The 22,801-nt window shown below is 40.5% G+C and overlaps 1 protein-coding gene across 1 annotated transcript; it reads right to left on the bottom strand.

The window, feature by feature from the left end:
• Positions 1-390: 390 nt before the first annotated feature.
• NKRF (NFKB repressing factor) lies at positions 391-22,261 on the bottom strand. The gene is made up of 3 exons (XM_077144818.1): positions 21,996-22,261; positions 5,876-6,006; positions 391-3,618 (listed from the first exon to the last, which is right to left on the bottom strand). The coding sequence occupies exons 1-3, from the start codon at positions 22,259-22,261 to the stop codon at positions 1,661-1,663; spliced, it is 2,355 nt and encodes a 784-aa protein (XP_077000933.1). The 3' UTR covers positions 391-1,660.
• Between the last annotated feature and the right edge of the window lie 540 nt (positions 22,262-22,801).

The raw sequence follows: 22,801 nt of genomic DNA, 5'->3' as shown, positions 1-22,801 counted from the left end.
TTAAAAGGCTGAAGCTAAATTCTCTTTGCCATTGTAAAAATACTCAGTTTGTCAAAATGAAATGCACACCCAGTTTCTCTTCCTAACAATATAAGGGAAGTCTACAATACTGTAGGAAGAAAGGTAGTAAAAAGCAAATTTCACACACAGTGCCAGTCATTGTAGGTGACTACCAGTAACTGAGCTCCTGGTGTAAACATTAATCCCTTTACATTTTTAAAATATTGATTTAACTACAATGGATAGCCTCCTAATGGCAAATATAAAGGAGAGGAAAGGAAATTACTGGTTATTGTGGGCCAATTACTTGTCAAGGGTGGTGCCAAAGGCTTCAGACATTGTAAACAGCCTAACTGTTCCAAAGAGTATTCCACCAGAGGTGTTTATCAATATTAATATTCATCTGTGCTTTTATAGGTGAAGTTATATCGATTTATCCGAGATACAAAAACAAAATCAAGTTAAAGTAAATAGCCTGAGATTTGGTTGCAGCCAGCATGTTGGGCCATAGGAAAAATGCAATGCGTAACTGATTAGCTGTTCCTTTGTGCTAAATCATATCCCTGACATGCTCCAGTGTTGAAATATTTTATGCAAACACTACTTCCCTTCTCCAAAGACCCAAAGTGTCATTACTTGACTGCTGCCCAGAAATAAGCACACCACCATTTTGATCAACTCTGGCTCCTCTTTATTCAGGAAGCGTACACTAATGTTTTTATACATTTTCTTTACATTCCAGAAATAAGCGAAAATAGCAGTTTTTAAATATGTTACAAAGTTGGCTTTTGGAATTTAATAATCTTTTTGAGAGAGGGACCAGCCAACTAACCTTTTCATCAAAGCACCAATGTATCTTCAATCTTTTACCAAGCTCTACCACAGTTGTGAAAGCTATAAGGGAGAGTTGCTGTGAGTCTCTCTGCAAGGCACCAAGAACAAACAGTTCAAGCTTCCTTTCTTCAGAGTGAATCAAACAGTTTTTTTAATCCTTTCAATTGCTCTCAAGAAGTGCTCTCTCAGCATGAAGACTAGAATTGTTTAAAATTCATATATCACAAGATACAGTAAATCACTTCCAATATTTTGGAAACCCATATGGTAGAAGTTATAAATAAATGAACATTAAAATTACTTTAAGAAAGTTTTACATCATTTAGTTGGTAAGGACATGTACACATACAACACAATTTACTGTTAAACATCCTATAACTAGCTTCACACAAAGATGAAAATAGGTAATACAAAATGACCTGACATTTTCAGTCATTCTGGAATTAAGACTGCAGTTGGTTTTTTTTTGTAGTCAATATCAACTTTACAGATTGTTGCAGATTGCTGTGCTATGCCCTTTAAAATGAGAAGTTGTTTCTCAGAGTAAAATTCCACTTGGGCATGTTTCTTGCTTGAACATATCATTAAAATCTGAGGGACACAGCAATATCAAAGACACAAACAGTAACTGCACAATATCATCTTCTGGATTAAACTAATACAAGTGGACAGAATTCTTCAGGTTCCAGGATCTAATAAAGCACTATATGAAATGAACAAGGTGAAACATCTTAAGAACGAATATACTCTGCGACCAGAAAATGTAGCATTTCTTTCTCTGATTCACAAATAGTTTTAGGCATTTAGAAAATAAATTAGTAAGATCTCAATTTGCTTGAGGCATAACAAGCTCGTAATGCCCCACCTGGCCTTCCTGTTTGAGCTGATCGAGTAAGTCTTCCTTCCGTCTTTTTCTACCGACCACCAGGTACCTATCATGGCCCACTCCATGGGACTTACTCTTAAGTCCGTACTTCTGAGCAATCTGGTGTATTTGCTTCCGCTCATCATTAGTCAGCTCTGTCGAGAAAGTCAAATCCGTGTGGCTCTCAGAGCGGGCGTAGTTTCTAATGATCTGTTCAATATCTCTCTTGGCAATTTTGTTTACCCTCTCAACATCAAGACCAAGTCCTTCCCGCTTATGCTGCTCTTTGACTGAGATGGGCTCCCGTATTCCCTCACCAGATTTACCTAAACCACCACCCGTCCAACCCATCTTTCTCAGCAGCTGATTTCCTATGTTGTCTTCTCTGATTTGTTGTTTGTAAGCCTCCTCTGCTGAACGGCCCTGAATTTCATTTCTTGAAATCACATCTTCAATAGCTCCTTTCTTCAAGTTGTTAATGACAGTTGGCTGGGTCTTTTTGAGGGTCTTCACAGCTTCCCCAGCAGCTTCATATTTGACAGTTTTCTTCACTCCAACTGCTTCTGCAATTACTTCACTCTCTAGAATCACCTTGCATTTCCACCGGAGGCCTGTCATTCTTTCATAGACGTACTCAACTGTCATTCGGTTAAACTGAGCTGTGTCATTCAGCGTGCACACAGGATTTGAAGAATTCTCATAAACAACGAGATCCTTTATATCTTTCTTCTTCCCAGATCCCCTGGGTGAAGAGCCTGTTTGGCACTGTGAGCTTTTGACAGATGGGTAAGTGGGTTGTGTTTTCTGAAGAATTTTCAAAGCCTCATCAGCAGCTGCATGTTTACTTGTTTTTTTGGTTCCATAACCTTCAGCTAAACAGTGATCTTGCAAAAACACTCGACAACGCCATGTGCGATTTGGCATCATCTCGTATTTGTATTCAACTGACATTTTGTTGTATGAGGCAGAATTGTTAAGGATACCAATAGCATCGTTTGCATTTTCTGTAAGAACAAAATTGGTCCAGTGTTTGGCTGAAGCATTAAAAATCGGTTGCCCAGAAGCATCTTTAGCGAGCACCACCAGCTCTTCTGGGGATTTCAGAGCTGGAGGAAACTCATATGAAGGCATGCCAATCTGACACACCACAAGGTCCTCCCCAATTGTGTGCTTGAATTTCCGTCGCACAACTCTAACTTCAATACGTTTCTGCAAGAGTTTTACAGCTAGCTCAGTAGCTCGATCCCTGGACCCGTTCTTGCTGCCAGCATAACCTGTAGTTAAGTAGATGTTTTGGCATCTAACTTCGCAAGCATAACCATCTGTTAGAAGTTTTTTATTTTTGGGGATGTCAGCAGGAGGGATTTCTTTTAAAGGAGCATATATATACTCAGGATTTGTCTTACATGCCTGAATACAACGAGTTAGCATATATGTATAATTAATTTTATCAGATCCAGAAGTCATCTCTGGATTAGAAAGATTCTTCCAGATAGTCGCTGTTAATTTTTCAATAAAATACTGCTTCTCAGCTACCACTGACTCAGGAAATGTCTGTGATGGTGGAGGCTCAGGAGCTGACTGCGAGTTTGCCTGTTGTGATGTGCTGCTTGGGGCAGGGTTCCCACTGTCAAAATACATGTTGGCTGTTACAGGCTGGTCTTTGGTGAAAATAAATCCTGATGAGTCACAATACTGAGAATTCCCATCTTGTATACTAAAAGAGTCTTGAGTATAATCTTGGTAGATTTCTCTTGGCATGCTGGCAAAATGTGTTTGTTCATTTACCTCTTTTGTTTGAGGACCATAAGGATCTTCCTGTCTTTCATCTTTTGAACTACTAGCTACAAAATGTACAGGCTCAAAACGAGGTCTCGCATGGAATTTGGAACCGGCTTGCTTTTTAGGAGGATTTTGACCTATAGAATGAGTGAAATTTACAATTCATTAAAAAGGGAATATTTCAAAAGAACCAAACAGGAAAGTAGTACCAACTATATTATTTGCAAGCTGCATTGTTGGTACAAGATAATTCCCCATCACAGAAACTTCAGGTCTTTATAGGTGAGGGGACTCAAATAACAATGTAAGAAAGACTCCAGCACAAGGAGGGATGTTCCTTGTCCTTCCATGCTTAAGGGAAGACTCTTGTTAGGAAATATACTATTGAATTGAGTAGGCACGTCACCACCATGCATGACTGGTTGATGCTTTTGCATCTAATGACTTTAAGTATGCAAAGTCTACTCTGAGTATGAGGTTGTTCCAGTACAACCTCACGTCATCTGTGCTGAAAAGCTCATTTCTTACAGACTGCAAATGGAATAAATGGCACTAAGCAACAGAGATGATGACTGGAGGCATTTTACAAACCTTTTTCTTTTGTATCAGAGGTAAATGACTCTGAAACTGATCTGGATAGGATTGGGGTAGATCAGACTACAGGGAAAACAATGAGTGTCCATATTTTAAAAGTTCAACTTCTGTGTGAGACAAAAGGGAGAGATGTTCATTGGGAACAAGTTTATATTCTGCATAGGGCATTACCTAAGTTAACTTGTATGGTCAATTTAGTTGAACACCACAAGTACATGGAATCTTGAAGAGGGCATGATATCTTGTTGGTTTCTCCAGGTCAGTATGATGCCAGAGTAATTTGGGCAGTGAATAAAGAAGCATTTGCAAAGTCCATTTGGGGGGCTGGGGAGAAGTAAGGATATATTCAACTTCCCTATCTGGACAATTTCTGATATTCTCGCAAGGAGTGGGGACAACTAAACCAACAATCTTGGGGTTCACCCTTATGAAACTTATTTCTGCAAAGGATAAGCTAAGCCTACTTAAAATTAGGCCTAAGAGTCACCCCAGAGAACCTCTTTTGTCACTCAGATGTGGTCTCTCTCTCTAAGCCAACTCTGCAGGTCACTGTTCTACCCACTACATGGGACATGACTCCCGAGACTCGCCAGGATCCAGTACCATGGGATTCAGAAAGTCTTCTTGACCAAAAAGGGTAAGAGAGAAATGAAACAAAATAAAGTTTCAGTAGCTGATAGATTTCAAACAGGGTCGAGAGATTATCCTGGAGGTTGTTCTAACACATTATATAGATATCCCCTTTTTAGTTTATGGTGTATTGGAGTGGCTAGAGGGAAGGACCTGAAACTGTTGAACTGTGTTCCAGTAGACTTGATTCTTGGAGACAAGTATATAATGATATAGATTTTACAACGTGACTGCGTGATTGTGAAAACCTTGTGGCTGATGCTCCTTTTATCCAGAGTTTGGACAGAGGAGTAAAAAAATAGAGATTAAATAAATAAATAATTAAGAGAGGAATAAGAGGTAAAAAAAGGGGTAGATGGAAATACTAGTGGTCAATGAGAGGCAGGGGTAAGGGTTATGGGTTGTATAAGCTTTTTCTTTTTATTTCTGTTTCTGGAATGATGCAAATGTTCTAAAACTGATCATGGTGATGAACACACAACTATGTGATGACACTGTGAGCCGCTGATTGTACACCATATATGGACTGTATGTGTGTGAAGATTTATCAATAAAAACATTTAAAAAAAAAAAAAAGAAAGGAATGACTCTGCAATGGTGTTTTACCTAGTTGTGACTAAAAATCAAATTAAAATAATCACCAAAAGATTCTAAACGTTTTGAACTTCAAAATCTTAGTTCTGACTTACTCTACACAAAGGGTGTTTGCTCTATTTTATGTCTAGAAGAAACAATGACTGGAAACTAATGATTTATAGGAGATATCAAATTTAAAGCTGTGGAAGAACTCTCTGTGAAGGCTATACCTGACACTAAAGCCTCCTCCCTATAATACTGTTCAGTAAAACACTGGTCCATCTTGGACCCATCTAAGAAGATTTAGCTACTTAGATACTAAAATGATCACACTAGAAGGTTATTCTCTTTAGAGGGAGGTCCATGGCATGGACTTCAAGGATATCATTATAGTGTTACTTTTGTATTCCTAGTTTCCATTCTATTTAATATCCTCAAAAAAAAAAAAACCCACAAAACTGTAAACAACTCAAACTTAAAACTCTTTTTCATTTGGGTTAAGACTGAATGTTATTTAAAATCATATACCACACACATAACATTAACAAAAAGGTGTTTCTTCAAATCCTACCTTTTAGAAACAAGTATACTTACCATCACATGTTGAGAGGTGGCGTTTTTGACCTTTGGAAGGTTTGGACAGCATCAGATCATAGGAAGGCATGTCACCAATATCAATACCTTCAGCCATTTGGAGAATTTTTTCCATCAAGCGTGGACTGTACCTATTTAAATCAATATAATCTACAATTAAAACAGATAATGTTGTTGCTATTTTTAAAGCTTCTAAATGAACCAGTCTTACAATTGCCCCCACAGGACTTTATCAATAGAGTAACTTAAACATAAAACTGAAGAATCTATCCTAAAAATCTTTACCTATCAAATTTCTTCCCTATCAAGTGAGTAATTATGTTACTATTATCAGGAATCAAGCTTTTCAGCATAAGAGAAGACATATAAATATAAAAGAATTTAAAGAAATACCTTATCTTTAATTTGTATGGAAAATATCACTATAAATTCATGATTTATTTTTCTATAATTTATATATTTTTCTCTATTTCTATGCATGCATATAGAGAAAGATAAATAATTCTAGCTCCATCCAGCGAAAAGGCCTAGGCACAATAAGTATGTTATGAATTGCTGGATTGTTAATGTCCAGATTGCAGCCTCTTATCATTTCCCACTAAAAGGAATCAGGGTCCTTAGAGAAATGGCTGATTCCAGGTCAGGAGCAGGAAATATTATTAAGATGGGCCTGAGAGCTTCCTATGCTCGGAAAAAAGAAAGCTGTCAAAGACCATAGGGGTATGTCAAAAGGACGCAGAACTTGTAAAATTTATGTATGTAGCAGAGAAGCTAAGCCTACCTACAGGCATGCCTAAGAGTTACTTCTGGAAGACCTCTTTCTTTGCTCAGATGTGGCCTCTCTCTAAGTTCAATTCTGCAAGTGAAACCATTGCTCTCCCCCCTATGTGGGACAAGACATCAAGGGGTGAAAGTATCCCTGGCGGTGTGGGAGATGACCCCCAGGGATGAGCATGCCCTGGCACCTTGGGATTGACAACACCTTTCTGACCAAAAGTAGGAAAAGAAATGTAATAAAACAAGGGATTGTTGAGAGGTTACTCTGGAGGTTACTCTTAAGCAAACCTTAGCTAGGTATTGCTAAGTATCATGGCTTGCCAAACCCCAACCCAAACCATTCCTGCCAACCCTCAAGAACACCTAGGGCTCTATCTGAGATTTTTCAAAAGTTTCACACACTAAGATTACTTCCCAGAAACCCAGAACCTCTAGATGGTTCCTAGGCCAGATAAGACCTGAAACCTAGAGGGTCCAGCCTCTCCAAAACAACAATATAGGATAGTTCCATCCCCCTATCCTATATTGTCACATCCCCTTTCCAACACGAATAAGTTAGAATGGGCATAGCCCAAATACCCTAATAACTGGGAGAAGGATCAGAGGAGAAGGGGGAGTTATAACAGAGAAGACAGGATTTAACAAATGAGTATCAGTGCTGAATCACTATGCTAGTATTTCTTTTAGTCTCCACTGTCTTAGAGCAGCTAGATGGTAAAACCTGAAATTGTGGAATTGTAATCTATACCAAATCTGTTCTATAACTACTTGTTACAATGTACTTTGAAATTTATTGCTTTTGGTATATATGTTATATTTCACAATAAAAGTTTAAAAAAAATTTTTTTAAAAAAGGACGCAGAAGTCAATTGGAAGACTCCCACAGGCAAAAGTGAGCCAACTTGAGTATTAGAATAATTGAACTGAATGAAACACAGCAAATATGTTAAAAATCCATGAGTTCAGGGTAGTACAACAGTGGCTCAGAGGCAGAATTCTCGCCTGCCATGCCAGAGACTCGGGTTTGATTCCCGGTACCTGTCCATGCCAAAAAAAAAAAAAAAAAAATCCATGAGCTCATAATGACATTCACCTTTGGAAAGGATAGTAAGGAATCAAGTCGTTATTCTGAAAGCAGGCAACTATTAAAGGATGAAAGTAAGCATTTGTCTTGCATTCTCCTGTATACATTGTATTTCAGAGCAACCAAAGAGTTGATGAGGGAAAATCTCTTTCACAGAAGCATTCCAGCTAATAAATGAAAGAATGACAGGCTAGTACGATTCTGCAATGTATAAAGAAATAATAAATCCAGGTAATGATCATCAATAGCTGCTGAAACTATTAGGTGAAAAGTTGTTGGGGGAGAACCCAGAAACAGACCCACACAAATACGTTCAACTGACTGTGACAAAAGTGCAAAAGCAATACAATGGAAGAAGGATAGCCTTTTCAACAAGTAGTGTAGAAGCAATTGGAAATACGTAAGTTAAAAAAAGTGAACCTCACATCTCACACAAAAAGTAACTTAAAATGCATCAGAGACTTCAATGTAAAATACAAAACTGTCAAAACTTTTAAGGAAAAAAAAACCAGGAAAAAATCTTCAGGACCTAGGGCTAGGCAATCAGTTCTTAGATAAAACCAAGAGCATGATCCACAAAAGGAAAAATTAATCAAACGGACTTCATCAAAATTTAAAATTTCTCTCAAAAGATCTTATGAAGAGAATGAAAGGACAAGCTATAAGCTAGGAGAAAATATTTGCACATCATATATCTAACAAAAGATTAATATCTAAATTAAGTATATAGATACAAGATCCTACATAAGGCCCTCTCAAAACTCAACAGTCCAAAAAAACAAATAAATCCAATTAGAAAATGGACAAACAACATGAACAGAACATTTCACCAAAGAAGATATACAGATGACAAATAAGCACATGAAAAGTTCAACATCATTAGCCATCAGAAGAATGTCAATTAAAACTACAATGAGACTTTCAGGAAGATGGCTAAATAGAGTAGCTCGAGATTAGCCCTGCTCCACAGAAAAGTTAGAGAAGGGACAAAAGGGTGTCTGAGGCAGCAATTTGGGAGTGCGGCTGACCTGGGAGAGTCTTCTGCACCACACAGGGCAGACCTAGTTGCAGAGGCCGAGGAACTGAGAGAAAGAAAGCTCTAGTCCGGTGCAGAGGCGCGGAGCCGCGGAGTCCATGGGAGTGCACAGATAGGAACATGGGACTAGGAAGTAAGTCAGGCCATGTTCCTTGGGCGTGCTACCCTTACCATCGCAGCCCCCTGACTGGTGACTCACCCACACCCCATGCACCTGAACCCCGTCACCCGCCCGCATTCCCCATGCTCCAGGCACCCCCACCCCACCAGCCCCCAGTGCACATACCTGCCCCCTACCCCCATCCTAAGTGCAGCCCAACCCACCTCTCCTGCACCCCTCATGAGCACTAACTCCCCCTCCCTGTTCCCTCCAGGCTATTGCTAGTACATAAAGTCTGCAGGCACTAACCTCCATAAATAGGCTAACATTGCCCCCCTGCCCATAGGGTCATACAGCCTCACTCTGCACCCCCCTCCACCCCACCCTGAGCTCTGCGCATCAGTTTACGATACTCCCAAGCCCATGCATGTGCACGGGCCCCCAATCACATCATTCAGCTCTGGGAACTGCACTTTACAGCAGTCCTAGAACCTTGCATGCACACAGACCTCTCAGGTTCACATCCCAGCTCTGAGAAAGTGCTGACCTGTGCAGCCGGGTCACATTTGCCCCCAATCCACGAAGGCATAATGCCAACCTGATACCACAGTTCTACGCATGTGCACAAAGGGCCCTGTGCCTTAGACCAGTGAACATCAGGGTTACACCACCCAGACTAGGGCACCTGAACAGCTACATCCTCCCTGGCTGCTGGGCGCCCAAGTTCACAAGCATCAGTATAATATCCCCAACCTGCACCCATACCTGCCCTGAAACAAATCACTGTACTGAGTGTTCCACCCTGTGCCCTGCTCCCTGCTGTATAATCATCCTACAAACACAAGGTCTTAGACTACTGAAAGAAAGCAACTCCCAAAGTAAATCAATCAAGATATTTACATGCCATGAAGACAGCAGAAGATCACTAAGCCTATCACAATGTAGACAGATAAAGCCCTGCCTAATGACCAAACTAAACCACCAGAGGAGACATAGACGTTGGAACAACTAATCAAAGATGTTCATACAACTCTACTTAATAAAATAAGTGGGCTAGCAAATGACATAAAGGAGATCAAGAAGACAGTAGTAGAGCATAAAAAGGAATTTGAAAGAATAAATAGAAAAATAGTGGATATCATAGAGATTAAAGACTCTTTTGACCAAATAAAAAACATACTACAGGCACACAACACCAGATCTGGAGAGACAGAAGAAAGAATAAGTGATACAGAGGACAGGATAATTGACTTCGAAGACTCAAAACAGCGAATGGCAAAAAAAGATGGAAAAAATTCAATGGGAACTTAGGGAAATGATATACAAAACAAAGTGCACAAATATAAGAATCATTGGTGTCTCAGACAGAGAAGAGAGGGATAAAGGGCTAGGAAGAGTAGTGAGGATATAATGGGGGAAAACTTCCCACCCCTCATAAAGGACATAAATATGCAAGTCAAAGAAGCCCAAGGAACTCCAAACAGAATAAATCCAAATAGGCCTTCCCCAAGGCACATATTAATCAGTCTGACAAATGTTGAAGAGAAGCAGAAAATTCTGAAAGAAAAAAACAATCTACTACATACAAGGGAAACCAAATAAGACTGAGTTCAGACTGTTCAACTAGCACCCTGGAGGCAAGAAGGCAGCGGTATGATAGAGTCAAGATCCTGAAAGAGAAAGACTTCCAGCCAAGATTTTGTACCCAGCCAAACTGTCCTTCAAAATTCAGGGAGAGATTAAAGTTTCCACAGACAAAGAATTCCTGAAAGAATTTGTCAACAAGAGACCAGCCCTACAAGAAATACTAAAAAGGAGTTCTGCCAGCTGAAAAAAAAAAAAAAAAAAAAAAAGGAGAGGGAAGTCCGGAGGCAGGCACAGAATTGAAAAGTGCCACTAAGGGTAATTTAAAGAATACAAAGAGAAAGAGGGAAAAGAATATATAGATCTGACAAATAAAATTTAAAAAATAAGATGGTGATTTAAGGAACGCCTTTTCAGTAATAACTCTGAATGTTAATGAACTAAATTACCAATTAAAAGATACAGATTGGCAGAATGTATTAAGAAACATAATCCAGCTGTATCTCATTTTAGACACAAGGATACAAAGAGATTGAAAGTAAAAGAATGGAAAAAGATTTTCCACGCAAGTTGTAACCAAAAGAAAGCAGGAGTAGCTATACTAATATTGGACAAAATAGACTTTAAATGTAAAGGCATCATAAGAGACAAAGAAGGACACTATTTACTAATTGAAGGGTCAATTCACCAAGAAGATAACAACAATCATAAATGTTTATGCTCCCAATCAAGGAGTGCCAAAGTACATGAGACAGACATTGGCAAAACTGAATGGAGCAATAGATGTTTCAACATTAATAGCAGGAGACTTCAATACACCACTCTCCTCTATAGATAGAACAACCAGACAGAAGATCAACAAGGAAACAGAGAAGTTAAATAACTTGATAAATGAATTAGATCTAACAGACATACATAGGTCACTGTATCCCAAAGAACAAGGATATACATTCTTCTCTAGTGCTCATGGAAGATCCTCCAGGATAGATCATATGCTGGGGCACAAAACGGGTCTTTATAAATTTAAAAATACTGAAATTATTCAAAGCACTTTTTCTGATCACAATGGGATGAAGCTGCATCTCAATAACCACCAAAGAACAAGAATATTCACAAATATATAGAGATTAAATAATACACTCTTAAACAACCAGTGGGTCAAAGAAGAAATTGTTAGAGAAATGAATAGCTATCTGGAGATAAATGAAAATGATAATACAACTTATCAGAACTTACAGGATGTGGCAAAGGCTGTGCTGAAAGGAAACATTGCCATAAATGCCTATATTGATAAACAAGAGGGTGGCTCAATCTTGGGGGTTGTTCATATGACACTTATCCTTGCAAAGGACAGGTTAAGCCTACTTAAAATTAGGCCTAAGAATCACCCCCAGAAAACCTCTTTTGTTGCTCAGATGTGGCCTCTCTCTCTCAGCCAACAAGACCAGCAAACTCACTGCCTCCCCCCCTTACATGGGACATGACTTCCAGGGGTGTAAACCTTCCTGGCAACATGGGACAGGAATCCTAGAAGGAGCTGGGACTCAGCATCAAGGGACTGAGAAAACCTTCTTGACCAAAGAGGGGAAGAGAGAAATGAGACAAACTAAAGTGTCAATGGCTGAGAGATTCCAAACAGAGTCAAGAGGTTATCCTGGATGTTATTCTTATGCATTATATAGATATCACCTTTTTAGTTAAGGTATATTGGAGAGGCTGGAGGGACATGCCTGAAAATGTAGAGCTGTGTCCCAGTAGCCATGTTTCTTGAAGATGATTGTACAACAGTATAGCATTTGCAATGTGACTGTGTGATTGTGAAAACCTTGTGTCTGATGCTCCTTTCATCTACAATATGGACAGATGAGTAAACATATGGATTAAAAATAAATAAATAATAGGGGGAACAAATGTTAAAATAAATTTAGTATACTGAACTGCTAGTGATCAATGAAAGGGAGTGATAAGTGGTATAGAAAAAAATTAGGGAAACAAAGGCTAAAATATATTGGGTACGTGGAAATACTAGTAATCAATGAGAGGGATGGGTAAGGGGTATGGTATGTATGAGTTTTTTTATTTTTCTGAATTGATGCAAATTTTCTAAGAAATGATCGTGGTGATGACTATACAACTATGTGATGATATTGTGAGTTACTAACTATATATTAAGAACGGAATGAAAAAAACAAGAGGGTGGGCCACAGTGGCTCAGCAGGCCGAGTTCTCGCCTGCCATGCTGGAGACCCAGATTCAATTCCTGGTGCCTGCCCATTCAAAAAAAAAAAGAAAATGAGGACTCAACAGCACATCTAGAAGAACTTGAGAAAGAACAGCAAACTAACCCCAAAGCAAATAGAAGAAGAGAAATAACAAAGATTAAAGCAGAGTTAAATGAATGGGAGAAGAAAAGAAGAACAGAAAGAATCAGTAAAACTAAAAAGTTGGTTCTTTGAGAAAATCAATAAAATTGATGGGCCATTAGCAAGACTGACAAAATAAAAAAGAGGATGAAAATAAACAAAATCAGAAATAAGAAGGGGTTATGTTGGGCAGGTCCTGGTTGCTAGCAGGCAGAGTTCTTGTCTGCCATGTTGGAGACCTGGGTTCAATTACCAGTGCCTGCCTATGCAAAAAAAAAAAAGAAGGGGTGCGTTACCACAGACCCTGAGGAAAACTATGAGATATCACTACCTACCCATTAGAATACTCTTGGGTATTTACCCCAGAGAATGAAAACTTATGTTTATACAAAAATCTGGACATGAATGTTCATAGCAGCTTTACTCATAATAGCTCAAAATTGGAAATCAGCCCAGATGTTCTTAAACAGGTGAACAGTTCAACTTGGGTATATACACAGGATGGAACACTATATTAAGTTATTAATACATTCAAATTGTATATGGGTGGGAGGGAGATGCTGTACTTATAAAAGGGCAACGTGAGGGACGCTTCTAGCTTGAGGACTGCTCAGTATCTTGGCTGTAGTGGTGGATACAAGAATCTACATGTGATAAATTGTGTAAAACTAAAATTTCTAAAAGTACAAGTAAAACTGTGGGGATATGAATTAGAACACTGGATTGTAATAATGTCATTATCCTGGCTGTGTTATTATACTATAGTTTTGCAAAATATTACTGTCAGAGGAACCAGAAAAGAATACAGGGTATATCTCTGTATTATTTCCTAAAACTACATGGGAAACTACAATTATTTCAATAAAATTTTCAATTTAAAAAGAGTTGATGGGGGACTTCACAATCTTAAAATCACTAAAAGTAGGATAACCATATGTGTGCCTCCGAAGGTGACACAATGGGACATTCACACCACTATCAACTATTCTTGGCCTCCAAATAATTGAACCTGAAATCTAATTAAGCCCCTAATTCCCAGTTTGTAGGATATTTGGGGGAAAGAGAAATATGTTATACACCACCACAAGGACATAATCAGCCTACGCGAGAATAAAGGAAATACTATATGACAACCCAGTTTCTTTCTCAAAAAAAAAAAGCATGAAAATAAAAAGAGAGGGGGAACACTTACAGGTTAAAGGAGACCAATCAATCAAATACAATGCATGCACCTTGTTTGGATCCTGATTCAAATAAACCAACTGTAAAAAAGGCACTTTTGAGACAAATGGAAAAAAGTGAACAAGGACTAGGCATTGGATGATATTAAGATATTACTGTTAATTGTGTTGAGTGTGTAATGGTATTGTGATTCTACTTTTTAAAGTCTTGAAATATTCCTAAGTGAAATGATGCCAGGAAGTCCTTTAATATACTCCAGACCACCTCCCAAGAAAAAAACTGGGGATAGGAGAAATGAAATAAGAAGAGTAGCACAACAGATTGTTGATAATTGCTAAAGTTGAGTGATGGGTATCTGGGAGTTCATTAACACGTCTACTTTTGTGTTTGTTTGAGATTTTCCATAAGTTTTAAAAGACTCACTTTTAAAAACAGCTTCTATGAAGCAGATATACTGCTTGACGGAATATAATTTTACTGCAGAGAAACAGAAACATGCGCTCAAGTGAAATAAGATTTTTTTATCATGAGTACCTGTTCACCTGTCCTACCTTCAGAGCCTTTCGGGGCCTGTGACTTATACAGACTCCTAGAAGTTCTGAAAATGAGGAACTATCACCCCTTTATTTGAATAGGTCCTGAATGTGAAGGAAGACAACATTTTCCATTTTCAGCACAATTGGATCTACACCCAAAAGACATCTTTCCTTGCAAAGCAGAGTCACACTCAATGGCCTTTTCTGACAGCTTACCAGAAGCTGGCTCAGTTATAACCTGCACTTCCTACTGATAGCTGCTGCTGCTGCTGCTTCTAACACCAGTGTTTAAATACCAAGAGTGGCTTTACTTTCATTTACTCTTATCTGAACTTCGGAAAGCAAAGCCTAAAATGTCAGACAGACTACATCCCACTTCCATTCAGATTTGTGAGTCCAATTTCCAAGCTATGAAATGAAAATAAAAGAACATGAAAATGAGATGATGCCTACAAACCTTAAAAGTGGTCATATCACATTTGCTACCAAAATCATTATTGCAACTAAGCCTTGAATTTCAGTCAAAATTGCTCTCCAGACCTTCAAATTAGAGCCTGATTCCAAACATGATGTGTAGATGTTAATGACATGTATATCATATCGTGTGCATGAATGATGCATTTGGTGCTCATTATATACACACTTACTCTCTCTCAAGTTTCTTCTGGCATTAGTAATGATTATTCCTACTTACTGTTACCTATTCATTGTATCTGTCACAAAATGCACATTACACATAGGCTGTAAAAATAAACCTTTGTGTAAGCTACCATCACAGTCAGCTTCTAGGTTCTTTATTAGGAAGCCCAAATACCAAAGAAGTCCAACTAGCCTGAGCAATAATGGAAAAGATGGAATAGCACTTAATACTTTTCAAAGAACAATGTAGATATTAATTTAGAGTCTTTAATAAGATCACTAGGATTTCATTCCTATTTCTAAAGTTCTCCAGAAAGTAGCTATCCTGGAATAAAGAGGTGGTTTCACAAATCTGTATTATGCCAAGGTGGTAAAGTTTTCATTACTCAGTTTTCCAGAGTGTATTTTTCATAGTATATCTAAAAGCAGCAGCTTTATCTCAGAAAACAGAAAACCCACAAAGATAAGAACCTCCAACACCAACCACTGAATAACTTCATTAATGTTTTGGGGTTTACCTTTTATCCCTTTTTCTATGATTTCCATACTGTGCCCACCCACCCCCACCAAAAAAAAAAGCATTAAGCCATCTATGTTGATTTGTGATCTGGAGGGGGTTGTTTTTAATTTACTGTATCACATTTACTATTTCCCCATGTCATCAGCACGTGAGCTGCAATGCCTATACAGTATTCTATTTCATGGAGGGACCATGATGTAAAGTATCATATGAGTTTAAGATGCACACATATTCTGTATTTGTCTATTAATTTACCCATTTGGTTATAAATGCTCAGAAAGAAAATCAAAAAACTTCAACAGGTCTTTAAAGTTCTCAAAGGTAGCTTACAATATACTGAGCTTTTGGAAACCAGGATGCCTTCTGTTTTCACATCCTGGCTGCTAAAACAAATACCATGCAATGGGTTGGTTTGAACAATGGGAATTTATTGGCTCACGGTTTTGAGGTTAGGAGTTCAAACCAAAGGCGTCAACAAGGGTGAGGCTTTCTCCCTGAAGACTGTGGTGATCTGGGGGCTGGCTGCCAGCGATCCTTGGTCCTTGGCTTTTCTGTCACATGGCAATGCACATGGTGATGTCCTCTTGTTGCTTCTCTGGGTTTGGTTAACTTCCAGCTTCTGGCTGTGCCTCATGGCTTCTACTCCTATGTCTGATGTCCTTTGCTTATAAGGACTTCAGCCACATTGGATTGAGGCCCACCCTCCCTCATTCAGTTTGGACACACGTTCATAACACCTTCAAAGGTCCCGTTTACAAATGTGTTCACATCCACAGGGCCAGGGGTTGGGACCTGAACATGCCTTTTGTGGGGAGCATAATTCTATCCCCAACAGCCTGCCCTCCGAACCACCAAAAGACATGTCCTTTCCACATGCAAAATACACTCATTCCAACACAACCTCCTAAGAGCCTTAAATCATTTCAGTACGGATGCTAACTACAAAGTCTCATTAAAATCAGTTATGGAGATGGTCCATCCTGGGGCAAGATTCCTCTGTCCAACGGATCTGTGAAACCTCGAAAACAAGTTATCTGCTTCCAATATACAATGGTAGGACAGGCATAGAATAAACATTCCCATCCCCGAAAGGAGAAATTGAAAGGAAAACAGGAGTCACAGGTCCTAAACAAGTTCCAAACCAAGCAGAATAAACTCCATCAGATTTCATGGTCTGAACATCATCTATGGATTGATGTTTTGTCCTCTGGGCCTGATGGTGCAGCAGCCTCACCCCTTCCAAACACTTGTGCAGTGGTCAAGCTCTCCTCCAACAAGGGGATGAAGTATCCACCCTCTCAGGCCTGCCCTCTCCAAGCACTGGGGTGGATGGCATGCCTGCTCCAAGGGCAGGGACGAACCACACACCATGTGGATGGACTTGCTCTCTTGGCCTGAGATCTTTTGGATCCAGATCTTTGCTTCCATGGCTCTGCCCTTGAAGCTTTCTTCTTTTGAGCTGTCCTTTTTAGTCTAGGCTGGTAGTGGTTCTGCTCACACAAATTTTTCAAATATCCTATTGGTTTTGCATGCAGGACAAGCAGGTCGAAACCATCAGAAAATAGAACTTTCCACAAATCCTTTCTGGATAAATGCATTTCCAATCCTGACTTTGACTGAAATGGTTGATTGGATCCATGTTCTACCACACCCTCTTAGCAAAGGGTTGTTCAGTTAAACATTCACATGGAACCCTGTCCTCTGGGGGCTCACATCCTGAAAGCTCAGGGAACTCTCTTACAGAGCTGCTTCTAGTCTCTGATAGAGCCACTACCTGGATAGGCTAAGAATTTTCAATATCATTAATTTCTGGTCCCTCTGTGCTCAAGGAGTTTAATTCTTAGCTTTCCTCTAGCACTTTACTATAACCTGCAAGGAGAAACCTTCCACACTTAATAGCTTGTTCAGCTAAATCTTCTCAGCTCAATACCCAAGTGAATCACTTTCAAGTTCTGCCCTCCACCCAACATCAGAACACAATTTCACCAAGTTTTCTGTCACTTTATACAAGGATCACCTTTCCTCCAGTTTCCAATAATACAATCATCATTTTCCTTCTAAGGAATCATTAGAAATACCTAAAATGTAATACCTTAAATATCCATATTTCTACCAACAGTTCATTTGAAGGAATCTAGGCTTTTTCTATCAAGTACCTCCCAATTCTTCCAGCCTCTACCCACTAAAAAATTCTAAAGCCATTTCTACATTTTTAGGTATCTGACAAAGCAGCACCTGATGTTTTGGTCCAAAAACTGTTTTAGTTTCCCAGCTGCCAAAACAAATAGCATACAATGGGCTGACTTAAACAATGGGAATTTGTTGGCTCATGGTTTTGAGATTAGAAGTCCAAAATCAAGTTGTCAGCAAGGCGATGCTCTCTCTCCAAAGACTGTGGCAATCTGGAGCTTGCTGCTGACAATCCTTGGTCCTTGCCTTTTCTGTCACATGGCAATGCACATAGTGATGTCTTCTCCTTTCTACTCTGGGTTCACTTGACTTCCAGCTTCTGGCTGTTTCCGTGGCTTCTCCTTCTGTGTCCAATTTTCTGTGCTTACAAGGACTTCAGTCATATTGGACTGAGGCCCACCCTCATTCAGTTTAGATACACCTTGACTAATAACATCTTCAAAGGTCCTAATTACAAATGAATTCACACCCACAGGACTAGGGGTTGAGACTTGAACATGTCTTTTGTGGGGGATATGATTCAGTCCCCAACGTCATCCAATTGTCCCACCATGCCTAATATATAAAAAGATGATTTTTTTTAATGGAAAAAGACATCTGTCTTAATGAACCTCACACTCTTGGGTACAAGACAGGTGTGTATGGTTGCATACATATGAGAACATAAACCATTACCATATACAATGACACCTGGAATTTAATGTACAGTAACAGATGCTTACAAAATATGTTTAAAATATATTAAACAGGTCCAGTGGGTCCAAATAAAAATGCTGAGGTTTGAATATTAAGCAAAGTTTAGAGTTTACAATTCTAAAGTTATTTATTCCAAATTATTCATGGTGCCTAATGTCTTAAGTGAAGAACATAACCAGATTATTGATAAATTTTTCAAAAGCTCCCACCTATACTCCAGTAGATGACTTATGCACTCTAACTACTATGTCAAGTTAGTTTCACAATGTGGATCCAGCCAGCATCCATCTTTCAAACACCAATCTCCTATCTATGAGAATTAGAAAAGATAAATACTCAAGGTAGCAAAGCTGGTTTCATTTTAAGATACGTTTTCCTTATTAATTAATGTCTCATCTAAGATGAATAGGCCTGGATTCTGCTTCTACTCCTATTTATCAAGAATGACTGGACAGCAGAATGTTCCAGTTAACCACATCCTGCTTTATTATACCCTACAATTTTTTTGGTGAAAATTGCATAGTTCCTTAGAAGTTCATATGAACAATAATTTAAGTTCTGTAGTTGTAGTTGATTGGAAGACTGTACTAATTTATCAGTAGCAAAGACATATATTAGAAATTGCTTGCAGACAAAAATCCTTTATAGATTGTTTCCTTTAAGAAACACAAATGAAAAGGTGAAAAGAAAACAATTTGAGCTATTTGGGCTTCCTGGTTGCCTGAACAATGAAGGAAAAAAAATGGACTGGAAAATATTGCTTTATGTTGTGCTATAAAGCAAGTGACTTAGAGTGTAGTCCCCGAATCAGCTTGTTAGAAATGAAAGTTCTCAGGCCCCACCTCAGACCTCCTGAATCAGAAGCCCTGGGGGTGGAGCCCAGCCATCCATTTTAACAAGTCTTACAGGTGATTCTGATGCTTGCTTAAGTTTGAGAGCCACTGATAAAAAGTTATGAGGAGATATTAAAATTTATTCCAGGGAAACTGCCACTATCAACAAAAGGGATGAAATAGGGTTTGCCTCCCCTGCACATTTGAGCTCCTTCCTGGCTTGGTCTTATGATCAAAGAATTTTCAAAGATATCCTTGATCCAGGAATTATTTCAGCCCCAACTAAAATGCAACACAGAAAGTCCTGCCAGAGGGGGAAAAAAAGTGCAGAGTTCCCTTTTTTGCTACTGTTCACCAACTTGTATCAAAAGTCACCGGAAACAACAAAGTAACAATTTGAATTTAGAAAGGGCTATTTAACCATGTATTCTGCAGTTCCCTTGAGAGAAAATAAGAGCTCTGCCAAAGTCAACATCAACAAGTACTACATACAGATCTTCACCTACCTGAAGACATCAGCTAACATAAAGCCTGCCTAAAGTGGGAGAATGCACTTGGTCCTTTTCTCCTATATTTAAATTTGTCAGAAATAACACAAGCATTACTTTTTAGTTACACTATTGGATAATGTTATGGCAACTCTGTATCCAAGGACCTGACTTACCTAGTGTACCATGCCGTAGCTATAGCATACATACTATATATATTGGCACACAGAGAAAAGACACCATGGATGCATGAGCAATTAACACTGACTATCAATGGCCTGGTTTGTGTTTTTTAATGCTCCAGTTATGTTCAAGGTTGCTGTCCTTGGAATGAAATCCTGAGACATGCTGATATGGTTTGTGTCAGTTAATTGTTTTCACTCCTGTTCCATCCTTCTCAAATGTGACGGCTGTATCTCAGTGGAAAGAACATCAGTCTTGACATCAGAAGATCTGGGTCCTAACCCCAGCTGGGGGACCTTGGACCAGTCACTTAACTTCTCAGCCTCCACTGCTTTCGCTGGAAAAATGAGACACCGCCTAATTCCCATGGTTAGTGCATTAAATGAGAACATAAGTATTTTACATGTTTTGTACATTATAAAGCTATACATTCATTCAATCCACATACACTTACTGAGCAGTCATTATGCAACAGGCACTCTTCTAGACATTGAGGGTGAATGTGATGAAGAAGGCAAAAGCCCTTGCCCCAGAGGAGCTTACATTCTAGTGGGAAGGTAAGATTAACACAGAGGATGGTTATTCCCCTCTCCCATGTAAATTTATTTACTTTTAGGATTCAGATTCCCCATGACCTGGAGACCTATGATTATAGGATAAAGGCACCTTTTCAACAGCAAGAACAACACTGTCAAGCTTAGGTCAATTAAATTGATCGGATTTGATTAAATTACTGGGGCTTCCCCAGTTGTGACCAGTTCCTCCAGTGAAATTCATTCTCTCTGGAGTTAGAAATGATGCTAACCTAGAGAAGTTAAGAGAAAATAAATATTTGCAATGAGAGCAAAGCCAAGTATTACACTGAATGCCATGTTCAAAAATTAAGGGAAGGAGTGAAAATTGTAATCTTTTGCATCTGTTACAGTCATTCCTGGAACTGAATTAGCAGAATTCGATCTGATCATTTTCCAGAATTTCTCATCCTTCCTTATAAAAAACTCACTGAGAGGCAGAAGTGTCAAAAAAAAAGAAGCCTCCCAGTCTATCAAAAGAATGAGGAGTCTAGTACAGAGCCGATTTGGGGGTTCTGAAGGACAGAGGTCCAAGTAGCCTGTTTTTTAAAAAATGCGTTGGAACCACACTGCAGTCTCCATTGAATGCAAAGAGCTTTCAAAGAGGCCTGTTCTGAATGCACCAGGTTCTAAGAAAGAAAAACAAAACAAACAAAACAACAAAACAGTAAACTAAAACCTCACCCAGAGGCCAAATGTTAATTTTTCTATTCTATTTAGGGTAAATGAAGGCAATCCATTTTTTATAGTAGATACATCCATTTCTTTGTTTGAGTCCAGACACAATATGCGCAAATCTACCAACAAGGCGGACCCTGCGGCTCAGAGACCTCATACAAACGGCCTCCCTAGGAGAAGACAGTAAGACTCAGCTGGAGGGCTGTAAGTAGAGGGTAGTGTTTTATTTAAAGGGAACAGAGGAGAGCGGTCCGAAAGAGACTAGGATTAGAACCGCAGGGTCCCCCCCCCCCCACCTCGCCCCCCGCAAGCCCTTGCAGCCTCGACTGTGGAATAGTCTCTGTGGATACCGCATCCTTGGAAGGCCCTGCGCAGGTCTGGGGCTCTGCCATCCATCATCTCTCCCGCCCTCCACCACCATCACAACGACCACCTCTCAATAACCCTTTTCCAGGAGCTGCCTTATCTCCGTCCCTGGTCCTGGAGGGGCTGCTCCCGCGATCCTCTGCCACCTAAGCCGGCCACCTCCCCCGCCCAACAGGGAGCCCTCTGGTGTCACCTCCGAAATCTCCAACCTCCATGCCCTCATCCCCATCGCCAACCCCACCCCCACCGCATTCCTATCCCGACCCCGATCCCCATCCCCATCCCGTCCTCACCTGCAGCCCAGGAAAACGTGGTTGGTCCAGGCGGCGGAGAGTGCCAAGAGCTGGTCGAGGGCAGCCCCGGGATAGCTGTGCAGGTGCCGGCAGATGAAGCTGCGCCGCAGAGCCCACTGCCAGTCGCTTTCGTGGCTATAGCGCCACTGCTCCAGCACTGGCTCGGGCGGGGGCGGCGGGAGGGGCGGCAGCGGCGGCGGCGGGAGGGGCGGCAGCGGCGGTGGCGACAGGAAGTCGCCCCCCAACAGCAGACGTCCGCCAGCCATCTTCTCCGCCCCCAAGCAGGGACCCCAGGGACGAAGCCGACTGCGGACCTCCGCGGGGCCGGGGGGCCCGCGAGCAGGAGCCGGGGGTCCAGTAGAAGGGGCGCGCGCCGAGGCGCAAAGACCAACTATCGGGGAACTGGAGTGTGTGTGTGCGGGCGGGGTGGGGGGGTGGGGGCGACCGTTTAAAGGAAAAGGCGAGCACAAGCTCACGTTCCGATGCCGGGGCTCACGCCCGCTGCACTCCACGAGTTGGAGGAGGAGGATGGCTCCCACTGCACACACACGCGCCCGCGCGCGCGGGAGAAGGCCAAGCCAGGTCCCGCGCTCCGCACGTTCACTGACCCGCAGACCCGCACACTGCGCGGGGAAATAAGATCGGGGGAGACCAACAGCACTCTATTCCCCCTCCTCTGGGCGCTAGCCTACCTAGCCCGCGTGCCGCCCCGAGGTTATGAGGCCAGTGCGCGTGCGCGACTGCTGTTTCCTAACTTCGAAATCCCGTCGAAGAATCTCGCGTGAATTAACGTTTTCCCCTCCTAT

Source organism: Tamandua tetradactyla, chromosome X (genome assembly GCF_023851605.1).
Source record: "Tamandua tetradactyla isolate mTamTet1 chromosome X, mTamTet1.pri, whole genome shotgun sequence".
Lineage (NCBI taxonomy): Eukaryota > Metazoa > Chordata > Mammalia > Pilosa > Myrmecophagidae > Tamandua > Tamandua tetradactyla.
This window is presented reverse-complemented; position numbering and strand designations above follow the sequence as displayed.